Here is an 11,647-nt window from a genome sequence, read left to right on the forward strand (position 1 = left end):
CTGTGTCCTGAGGATTTTGACAAAGTTGGAATGCCGGTGGCTGACAACCTAACTCAGTGGGAAGCCCAGGAAAGCTTCACTATAGTTAAAATGTTACCTTTAAAATCAATGTGAAGCTTCTATTTATTGCTGTTTTCATGTATTTAGTTGAAATAGTCTTATAATAATATAATTTTGTTGAATGAACTCACAAATGCTTTATTTCTGTCTCATAAAACTATCTTTGTGCCTCTATGTTTGCTCTTGTTGGTTGAGCCGGGGTTAAATATATTATTCAGCCATCTCTGCAGATTCAACTTGAAATGTCATTATCTTGTTAAAATCTTGATGTGGAGTTAAGATTATGTGGGATGGATGTATTCGTAAAGAGATATTTTTCTGAATGGCAACTTTCTTTCAAAATTTCAGGAAGGAAACTCAGCCTATGGAAAATTAAGAAATGACTTGTTTTTGGTCATGAGGAGAATTGTTTTATCAATGGCCAGAGGTGATTTTTATGGGACAGAGAAAGAAGTGAATTCATGTTACCTGAGGCCACAAATAGGGGTTTATACATTAAATATTGAGAGCAGTTTAATGCTCGTGAGCTTTATGCAGTGCAATAGAATTACTTTTTACCTATGATATTTTTTTCCATATGTTTATGGTACATTGTTTATAGTAAGGGCTTTTTTTGTAATTCTATTGCTTATCGTGTGCTGTAAGTTAGAAACTTATAATGCTTGTGTTCATACTCCATTCTGTGATTGTTATAGATACATTATACTCTTTATTTATAAGTAGTGGCAGCTGTCAATTTTGTGGTTAAACTATAGCAGTTAGTGTATTAGTTTCAATGGTATTTGCTTTTGATTTGCATTCTTAATGCTGCTCAAAAATAATGATAGTTCTTTCTAAAAACCCCAGTGCATGATATTCAGTGTAAACTGATAGGAAAAAATCTTTTGATGTACCTGATTTTCAGTGTACACGGTAATCTTTGCTGAATTTAGTTTTGTTTAGAAGAATGAGGGGTAATAAATGTTACCTTTACATGCAAAGTGTTTGCCTGGTATTGACTGTGTAGTTAGATTTGTCACTAAGAAAAGTGATGGACTGTATTCTTATTGCTTGGTGAATTTTAGAAAAAAATATTTGAGAATTATTTTGTAGATTTGTTGAAAGATATTATTTATATGGTTACATCACTTTGATGTTTTCACAGAAATCAAAAGAGGAATTATAAGTCCATCTATGTGATTTTTCATATGCCTCGACTGTGAAGGTGTGTTACTGCCAGTGTTGTTGTTATACAAATTAAATCAAACCAGTTCAACTCTACAAACTAAGGTTCCCAAATGCATTTTCATGTTGTGCATATGGATTGATGTTTTCCATATTTGTGATTTGTATGTATTTACACTATATCTTGGATTCCTTGGTATCCATCACTTAAGTTATGCTATTTATATAAAGTTTATTGGTACCATTTTATGGTAGACTGTTCAGTGTGCAGGAGGAATTTGTGGAAAATATTCGGTTTCTATGCCATTCTGTAGTGGGTGCTCATAATGATTTTTTGTTGTTTTCTAGTCCTAGGTTTTATATTGTCTTGTGGTAGATCTAGGAGAGGAGAAGGCAATGTGGATATTGTCCCAATTTTTGTGAAAAATGAGATCAGGTGGTATTGTCAATGGCAACTCAACTCTCAGCTTGCAAGTAGCTAGTGGGTTGCTTTCAGCCTCTTTTTTGTACTCTGAGACATAGGATTTGTTTCTAAAATTAACGAGAGCTAGTAACATAACTTATTTTTGCTTCAGCACAATATGCATTTGTTGGCAATGAAGATAAAGGGAAACGATAGGTTAGAGGTTAATTTTGTGTCAAATATATGAATCAATACAGTGTCTACCGTCCCGCACACTGCTAACCGCTCAAACAGGGAATATAATGCGTAGTAAGTTATTTGCAGGAGTTTTAACTTGCTCTTTGAAACCTCTGGTGGGAAAATATGAATTGAAGTATTTATTCAGTAGTATTTGATGGAGCAAAATGGGTTTATTGAATTTATGATAATTTATCCAAATTGAAACTTGGACCTGGCGATTGGGCTTCGAGTACATATACAAACTTTGAAAGAGGTGAAAGGGAATAATAAGATGTTCCGCTTGTATTTACAAGGGTTTGATTGATTTATTTAATCTGCTATTGGAGGATGAAATGGGGAAATCTCAGTACCAAACCCCTAGGTATGAAGATGTGTCATTACTCATTTATTGGAAATTTGTACGATATATAGTGATAGGAGTAGGACTTTGAGGTGAAAAATCAAGTTTTTAGAAGAATTAATATCCTAAATCAATATCTAAATTAAAGAAACCATGACTTCTGTGTTGATATTTTGGCCAACGTGGTGACCATCCTTAGGGTCGAGAGAGAGGTGTTCAAATGGAACCAATCATGGAGGAGACAACTGTCCCTAAGTGTGGATGGTGTTCAAGTGAGTATTTGATTGATGTGATTCATTTGATCACCGTTCATACTTAGTGACAGTTGTCTTCACCATGATCAGTTTCACTTTCACTCTTCCCACCTCATCATGGAGTGAGGAGGTGGGAAGTCCGTGTTGACCAAAATATTGATATAGGAGTTAGTTTTCTTTAATTTAGACATTAGCACAGGATATTTATTCTTCTAAAAACCTTTTAGCCAATAGCTTGCATCGTCTATTTCACTTAAAAATATGCAAGATAACATCCCTTCTCCAATATTAGCTTCTGGATCTGCCACCATTTATTTATAAATATTTTTTTTTGGTTCTAAGAGGAAAGCCATTAGTAACTGGAAGTTACTAAGTTACTGTAGAGTTTTACTCAGTCAGTAATAGGCAAAAGAAGGTATTACACTAGAAGTTATCCATTTTGTGACCCACTTGTGTAAAGTTTTTGGGCAGTTAATCTATTGAACAGCCTGTACATATATTTATATATAAATGCAGTATTTGCATTTTACTGATTATAATGTACTTAAATTGTTTATTTGTAGATTTTTGCGTGACAAATAAGGAGAAGAATATCACAATTCTATTTCCAGTGTCAATGCATCATTTTACTTTGGTGCTTGTGCTGAACTTATATAAGTTTAGAAGAAAAGGAATTAGCAGCACATTATCTTTTATGCCATCGATTATAAATCCACTCATTTTTTTTGGAATCTTGTGAAATGAGGCTGAATGCATAAACTATGGGTAGGAAGGTCATTCCCAATTCAGTTGTATCAACTGTCATTTCCCAACATTCCAAAATCATCACATACTTTATATTTGCTCACATTTCCTCCAGATGAAAACAACAAGCCAGTTAAAGTATACCAATGGATTGTTTGTTTGTTGAAGGTTTATATGCCATTTAAATAATGCTCAATTTTATTTGTTACCGAATGAAAATGAATTTTGGGAGGAAAGTCATTCTTAGGGTCTCTTCTGTTATGGGCTATGCTATTTATGTATTTTTATTTATACTTCAAAGTGTCTGAATCATGAAAGGGAGATATGATGATGCTTTGCTAAGGAATTGCTCGAGGAAAAAGGTAGACTAGTTGTCTTTTCTATTATGATAGAAAACATAGGCATTGTTTTACAAACTCTTGAGGGAAGTTTAACAAAAACAATTGAAATTTTAATTTCTTGTATGCCATTATTATTATATGGAGGGTGAAAATAATCATGTTCATTTTATGGACACTCTTATGCTGTACTTGCCATTTTGGGGTTTTATTGTGAAGAATATTTTCTTTTAGGGATGCCATTATATTGTAATGACTGTTACTTGGAAAACATTTTTTTCTTTTGAGGTGCTACCTACTTTGGTTACATTTTGTTAAGGGTAATGAATTTTAATAATGTTACACAGAGTATATATATTGAAATAATAAAATTTTGAAATCCAGTTTAAATAGCAATTCATTTTCTATCCATTTACGTATTAAACATTGATCAAATGTTTTCACATTATCCTGCAATTCAGAAGTAATTAGGATCTTTGTTTCATATACTTTTTCCATGTAAAATTTGTAGTATTCATCTGTCATTTCATGCTCTGTTGTATAATTACAACTTAACAGGCTCCTATAAACATTTTTTACAAATCAGAAAAGAAATTTCTTGAGGAAAAAGGAGAACTATTATCAAAACTGAATTTGAAGTATCCTTTTGAATGTTTTATCTCGCATGCTCATGCTTAAAATGATAGTTTCACTAATATTTGCACCCTCCACTCTAGAACAAGTGACATTTGTTTCCCTTAATTAGCTCAATGAAGGGTTCAAGTTTGTTGAACTCTCATTTATTTGTTTTTATTCATTTCAGTTGTAAAATAATATGTAACTTAACTTTGCCATTTGATTAAATAACTATGTTTAATTAGCGGATGATCTGCACAAGTCTGTATTAATATTTATTTTTATGCTTTTGATTAATTGTTGTCTAAATCTGGGGACGTTTATATTTGTTTCAACTATTACTTTTACAGTTTCAGAATATACAGATGTTATTCATAATAGTATATGCATAATCAACAATATATACACTTAACATTTACAAGGTGTAGTCAGTTTCTAAGGTGTCTGAATATTTTCTGATAATTTACTTACACCAGAGAGTTGAAAATTTTGTTTCTTCTCAACATTACCTTCCTGTAAATGTGCACATTTTTCGTAACCCTGTTGTCAGGATTTCAAGGCCTCCCAAGGATGCTTCTGTTGGGATCCCTTTTGTCCACTGGAAAAACTAGCCCATGGTTGAGGCTCCTAGGGTTTTGTCACATGCAGTTTGGCTTTCTTTAATTAGTCAGCCCCACAAATGCACATCCATAACAACTTGGGGCAACATAAGTTTGGGGGACCCATGTACGTAAAATCTGTGGGAATGCATGTATAACACTTGGGATTTATTAGACTCATTGTAAGCAGAAATGACTCCTAGGTCAAGGAATGTTGTCACCAGGCTCTTGTAATGCCTCATTTAAAGATATGTATCTAGTGTATGGGATCCTCCTGAGCAAGGCCTCATTTGGGAAATTGAGGTTCAACCCCAGGCTTTATCATAAGAGTTTTTAATAAAACTCACGATAAAACAAAAAGTGTCACTGAAATGCTTCTGGTGTTGGGTGGGAATCATTAGGAGAAAGACGATTCAATGCTAGGTTGAACTTACTAAAGAAATTCAGATCTGAATGTTTCAGTGCTGAGGTCTCACAAATTATTCGCACTCCAACATACATTGGTCGCTTGGATCATGTATATAAAATTTGGGAAATAGATGCCAGAACTAGCTAACTCAAGGACTCCTTACCACGGATAATATGGGGTAGCAATATTAGATAGCAAAAATTCCACTCGCCACCCTCAGCATCTAGGGAATAATTAATAAGTTTTACTCAATTGCATGTACTTTCACTAGCCTCATGTGCTTTGTTGTGAAAACCCTTCCCGCATAACTGAATTAGAATGCCATTAAAAATGTAGTGCTCGTTACAGTCTAGCTTGCTCTGCTTTGTCTGTTTTTAAGTTACCCCTTCCATACGTCGTCTCTCTCTGTGGGGGGGGACCCTCTGGCTCGCTGCAGAGTTGTGTCACATTCCCTACCTGTGTCCTTGGGGGAGGAGACCATTGTATGTTGCATGTCCTTGTGGTAGTGGAATTTTTTGCCTTCTTCCTTTTTAAATTCTAGCTTGCACGTTATTGGATATATTCTTACTACATACTAAGGTGCATTTGTTTGTTAGTTGATAGTATATGTATTTGCATGTGTGTAAGTTAAAAGGGTTTTTGCATGAATGTATGTGCCACTGTGGGTGGAGGTTTGCATGAATGTGTTGATTTTGCATATGGTTTTGTTCTCTTTTACGAGTGGTGATGTAACACCCCCTTCCACATTCCCTAGCAGCAGCTTTTGGGGTATTATGTAGATGTAGATGAACACATGTCTCACTCAATTGGTGATGAATTTTGATGATGTATCAACTACTAGACGGGAAAACGGATGATCTCATACTGTTCTTTTAATTTTGAAGACACCATTTTAAGTATCAGAAATGCTTCTTGCTCTTTGAGTAGTTATGCAAAACTGTGCATTTTAAGCTGCAATTGTCAATCTCTTGTGCTCAGAAAGAGTCTCCACGTATTTTAGAATGTCAACTGCATTGTTCTATCCACTCCCAGTCCTGATAAAAAAAGTTGGGTGGCCTTAGAACTTTAAAACACCTCGTATAGTCCCATAGACCAAAGTGTGAAAGTCACCTTTTATTGGACTAATGATGCTGTTGTAAGTAGTATTGTATGTTTGTTTTATTATTTAGATGTATAGTATGTTATGCCTATCATCCTGCTTCAATGAACATGTTTCCACGCCATGCATAACTATGCTCCATATCAAAGTTTTAACTAGACTCTTAGGAACATCCTTATTCAGCATCCCTGTCAGCAATTCCTTCCTCCTCTTGAAAGCTTATTTTCTTAATGCGATTCTGCTTATGTCTTTTCTACTTTGACCATTTTGATCGAGAACACTTCTGAGATAGGTAAACTGTTCCAATTGCTTTAGTTCCTATTTGTATAGTAATTAACTTAGTTTTTCTCATTCTTGAAAACCTCATGACTTTTTTTTGTTTTCACTGGTTGAAATAATATATGTTAAATTAGAATACGTAAATAACCTTTGGGGATGACAATCATTTAATGGTAATAGCTGAGACTGTGTGTAGCGGTGTGCCTCCTAGTAGTAGTATCTATATCATATGAATCCCCAAGGCTAATAGCATGGATAGTTGATTTCAGCAGTCGTTGCATTTCCACAGCTTTCACTGTGGCTTTTTCTCACATTATATTTCCCTTGAAATACTCCCATGATTTGACAATGGGCATGCCTCATGTTCAGGTATTGACTTCCGTTAACATCCATTTTTTATTTGTCATTATAGCTGATGACGGGAGTTTTGTATGTTTCATTAGTAGAGGTGAGCCAGTGTTCCTTACATATATGACTGTAAACAGTGGTCCTTAGATAGATGACTGTAAATAAATTAAAGTTATTCACGAGAAAGTTAATAATTCTCGCATGGGTAATGAAAACCATGATTCTGGTATCAATTACCATGGTGAGGTTATGGCTGTATTTTGCTTTTTTTGAGTCATAATATTTTCAAACTGATTCTATGGAACTTGCGTATCTTCTACATTATCATCTTATCTTCTGCAGAAAATAGTTGCATTGCCAAAAGTAAAGAAGGACATGCTCCAAGAACCAAAACTGAAATGAGAATTAAATCCTTCTTATATTCTCCTTGATATTTATTGAACCCTATTATACAAACTAGTCAAACTCTGACTAATGTTTTTTTGTAATGTCATGGTATAGATGAGTTTTATTTATTTAAAAAATGTATTTAGAGTTTGCATTTTTGAAAACGTTTAACCATTTGTGCAGTTTGATTAATAGAATCACACTTTTATGCTTAAGAAAAATAATCATGAATCTTTGTGGTAATCTTTACCCAATAAAATTTTCTGCATTTTGAAATAATCTTGCAACAAATTTGATGTGAACAAAATTATTTGGTTTAATAATTATAATATTAATCTAATAGAGATACTGTTGTTCTCTCTCATGACTTTGAGCCTCAAATTATGAAATGATTTATTTTGTAGAACATAGCGTATTTATCAAAACGGAAGTTAAATTACACTAATAAGGAAATTTTATGGTATCTCATGGCTTGATTACTTGCCTTGTAACAGAAGTGGATCATTTGGGAATGTCGCATGTGGATCATTTAAACTATTTTGGTGAGGGTTAAAAAAGAAACTTCACACTTCCACACTAAAGAAAGTAAGCTTTATTGTGGAAGTGTAAAGTTTCTTTTTTACCCTCATCGTGGAGGAATTCCACATAGTTAAACCTGAAACTGTTATGTTTATTTTGGTGAGGTTTTATTGAGCAATGAATAGTCAATGGAGGCTATGTGTTTTTACTCTATTGTGATTAGTGCTGCGTTTTGCTTTATTGCCATTGATTAACATTTTGCCCATCTAACAATATGCAAGCGGAAAAGATTTTGAATAAGAAAGAAACATAAAATGTTGACTTTGCCAGCAATGAAAATTACTCCTGGTCATGATATGCAAATATTTTTTATTCTAAATTAGGTAAATTTGTATTTTTTCAGATGGATCCAATACTGAAAGCCCAGAGGAAGATGAGAGGCAAGAGGTGACATCAATACAAGCATGGCTTAAAAAACCAGAAATTGTTGAGTCATTTCGATGCAAAGAAGTAAAGCTTAACAAGCGCATGTATGACAGGTAGGTAGATATATCAATTTTAAATGACTTTTTTTTTTTTGTGAACTAATTTTACTTTCCCTGTTTTTTGTGTAAGGTAATTAGTGTCAAATATTAGATATGTTTTAAATGTATACCTATGGAGGTATTATTTGGTGAATGAAAATTACATTGTGATTTTGAAAATTTGAAAGTATTCTCTTGTAATGTGTGCAGTACATATTGTTTGAACATCATGATATCAGTTTTTGAAGTACAAAATGAATGAAACAGATTATATCTTAATTCCAGCTACTTACTTGTCTCAGAAAGTCATATATTTCTTCTAAGAGAAATCCCATCTAGGGAAGGTTATGCACATGTTGTTGTGAAAAGGCCCCTTTCTGCAATTGTGAAGATCACTTCAAGGAAAAAAAACCCAAAGGTCATTACGTTCAACTATGGTACCCGTGAGGGAGATGAGTTAAATGTAATGGATATGGACAGGTAAGGTTTTGACTTTTGCAGCATAAGGTTTGTATAGGTATTTGCAATTGTGTTAATGATTTTCATTGAACTGTGCTTTACTTTCATTCCTTTCAGAATATTTATTCCTGAAGCAGCAGAGGCAACAAAGCTAGTAACAACTTTAATATTGGAAAGCCTCAAAGAAACCAAAAGTTGAAGTTAATAAAAAGTTTTGTTATGGTGTCATCACTTAAAACTTGGTTGATCATTTGAAATAAAGTTTATATTTGACCCACTGTCTCAAGTATGCACAACTATCAGTGTGGAGTTCACCATTGTTTTGTTTTTCCTGCAGGTCTTGATGAAAGTATTGTTTGTATAAGTACACTTCTATTTTAATAGTTGTTAACTATTGTGTTTTAATTGTGCCATGAAGAATGTGGGTATATGATGATAAGTTGTGAACAATTATGAATAATCCCTGTTTAAAATTTGTGTGAAAGAACAATTGAGCCATTTGTATATATGGTTGTGAATACTGGGTACTGTTTCGATTTTTGTAAAATAATCATTTCATGTGTGTATATATGTATTTATTAAGACTTTTTGAACTATGAAAAAAAGTTAGGTGCCATTATTTTGGTTGAATTACACAACTTATTTCTTGCTTCCAGAGAAGAATTATTAGCAGATGTAGAGCAGTGTTTAAAATGTAGATTATTTTGAGTTCAGCAACTTAGAGCTGTAAGCAGAATGAATTTACAAATTATTTAACAATGACTTGGCATTACAAATTAAATGCCTTACCCTCTGGAGAAACATTCCAAAATTGTTCTTTTTGAATCTCTAAATTGTATCTTGACAATTTCGTGTACCTACTGTTTGTGGATCATTAAGATATGTGAAGTTAATATTCATTCTTATGAATTATAGAATAAAAAGAACCCAAGAACAAGCCCTGCATTTTTGCTCACATGTCCTTCCAGACTACACTTATCCAACTGTTGACTGCTGTTATCAAATATAGAATTGATCAATACTATCATGTTGCTGCTCTCCCTTGTTAGAGAGATTAACACATAGTATATTTCAAGTAAGTTGTACTGACTAACGAAAGAAGAATAACAGCATAGTTATGTATGCATGCTAGTCTCAACTCGAAGGTTGATGATTCAACATATTTCTGTAGGCTCAGCCCTATGCCAGTGCCAGCCAGTTGCTAGCACATAGCTATTAGTATTGACATTCATTGTTTAATTGTCTCAGTTTACGGAGAGATGGAAACTAGGTTGTGACTTCATTGTTGTTAATATTAATTATTATTATTATTACCTTTTATTTGCCCAGAGATCACAATACAAAAATACCAGGTGGGTGAAGTATGTACATGATATAAGGCACGTCAATGAGGAGCAAAGACACAGGCTCAGTTAAGATACATAAAAGAATAGATGCTCATAGTTACATAAGTGTTTGGTACAAACCCATGAACATCGGCTGTACCTGCTGTGTTGATGAATTTTAGAAATTTAATGCGTACTAATTATTAGAAAAACAGTTAAGGATGTTCTCATGAGTTACAAAATCATATTTACCACGTCCTTTTTGTGAACATATGAAGTATGGAAGGGTGTACATGTTTACAGTCATGATAGACAAAATGGGATTTTTGTTAGTGAGTAAATATACAAATAGTGCAACTACTTAAAGTGGCCAGAAATCTTGTCTGTAGATATTGGTGTGAGTGAACAATATTAATGCAAATTGTGCAAAATGGCTTTTCTGATTACCTAAGTCAGGGAGGAACTTTTGTTGACAAGTAGGAAAGACATATGATGGATAGACAAAGTTATGAGATAGCATGAAATACTTTTCCCTGTCAAATATTTTATTCCTTTATGACAACTGTCATCCTTTATTGTCATATTTTATTGGATAGGTTTGTAGGAACTGGTAATAGGACATAAATATAGACTCCTTAGATTTCCCTATGTAATCAAAAAGGTGACATCAGAAAAAATAAGGAGAAAACAAACAGAAGCCTTTGTAAAGCTGTGAGAATAAGAGGTTCCTTAGAAGTCTCAATATAAATCAGATATAGAGTTCAAATTAGTTAATACTGAAAATCCTAGTATTTCTGCTGGACTGCAGCATCAGGTCTAGTTTTCTTATGAAATTTGACCTAGAGTTGCCAGCTACTATTTAGTAAGCATTATTATTAACAGACACATGTGCATTGAGTGTCAAGTGGCTTAGAAATCAGTGGCACCACTGTCAAAACACCTTGAAACAATAACATGAACATCTCAAATCTCATGTTTTATTGATGCCTAATATCCTCATATATTGCCCCATAAAATCGTATGGACATAATGCCCTCTTGGCACAACTTAATGCATATAAATTGGCGTAAAACTATATTATTGTGGATTTTTAACCATGCCCTGGTGGAGTTATAAGTGTGGTTTTCCTTTTCATGATGAATATCCAAAGTCAATGATCAGGTTGAAATGGTATTTGCATAATCAAAAGTTACTCTCAAGATAATCCAATGAATACCCTAGTGAGCAGGTTTTTAAATTAAAAAAATATATTATTGATGCCTAATTTCTTCTATGGTGAGAATTAAGCTGATAATGATCATGTCCAAACAAATTTCAGGCATCCTTTTCTACATTTTAGATACCCATTCTCTGCTCACAGAAGTTTCAAATGGTATTAGCCCCACTGGAAATTTTGCCTACCAATTTCAGTAACCAACCTGCTTTTTGGAACATCCTCCTGGGTTCTGTTCAGTTTCTGTTCACTATGTAGCCATTCAGGTTCATTAGAGCTGCTGAATTCTGCCGTAATCCACCAGATTCAGTGAAGCTACTGCCATTAG

General features: G+C 33.6%; 1 protein-coding gene across 2 annotated transcripts in view; it reads left to right on the plus strand.

The window, feature by feature from the left end:
• Nucleotides 1–9,712, plus strand: part of TBC1D23 (TBC1 domain family member 23) — a 34,413-nt gene extending 24,701 nt beyond the window's left edge. For both annotated transcript variants that reach the window (XM_071598436.1, XM_071598437.1), the window contains exons 11-13: nt 8,202–8,337; nt 8,608–8,802; nt 8,899–9,712. In XM_071598436.1, the coding sequence (XP_071454537.1) occupies nt 8,202–8,337; nt 8,608–8,802; nt 8,899–8,980 (413 nt within the window). In that variant the 3' untranslated portion in view covers nt 8,981–9,712. The remainder of the gene's footprint in view (nt 1–8,201; nt 8,338–8,607; nt 8,803–8,898) is intronic.
• Nucleotides 9,713–11,647: the final 1,935 nt, after the last annotated feature.

The sequence above is a fragment of the Hetaerina americana genome, unplaced genomic scaffold, assembly GCF_022747635.1.
Source record: "Hetaerina americana unplaced genomic scaffold, ioHetAmer1.1.p SCAF_10, whole genome shotgun sequence".
Taxonomy (NCBI): Eukaryota; Metazoa; Arthropoda; class Insecta; order Odonata; family Calopterygidae; genus Hetaerina; species Hetaerina americana.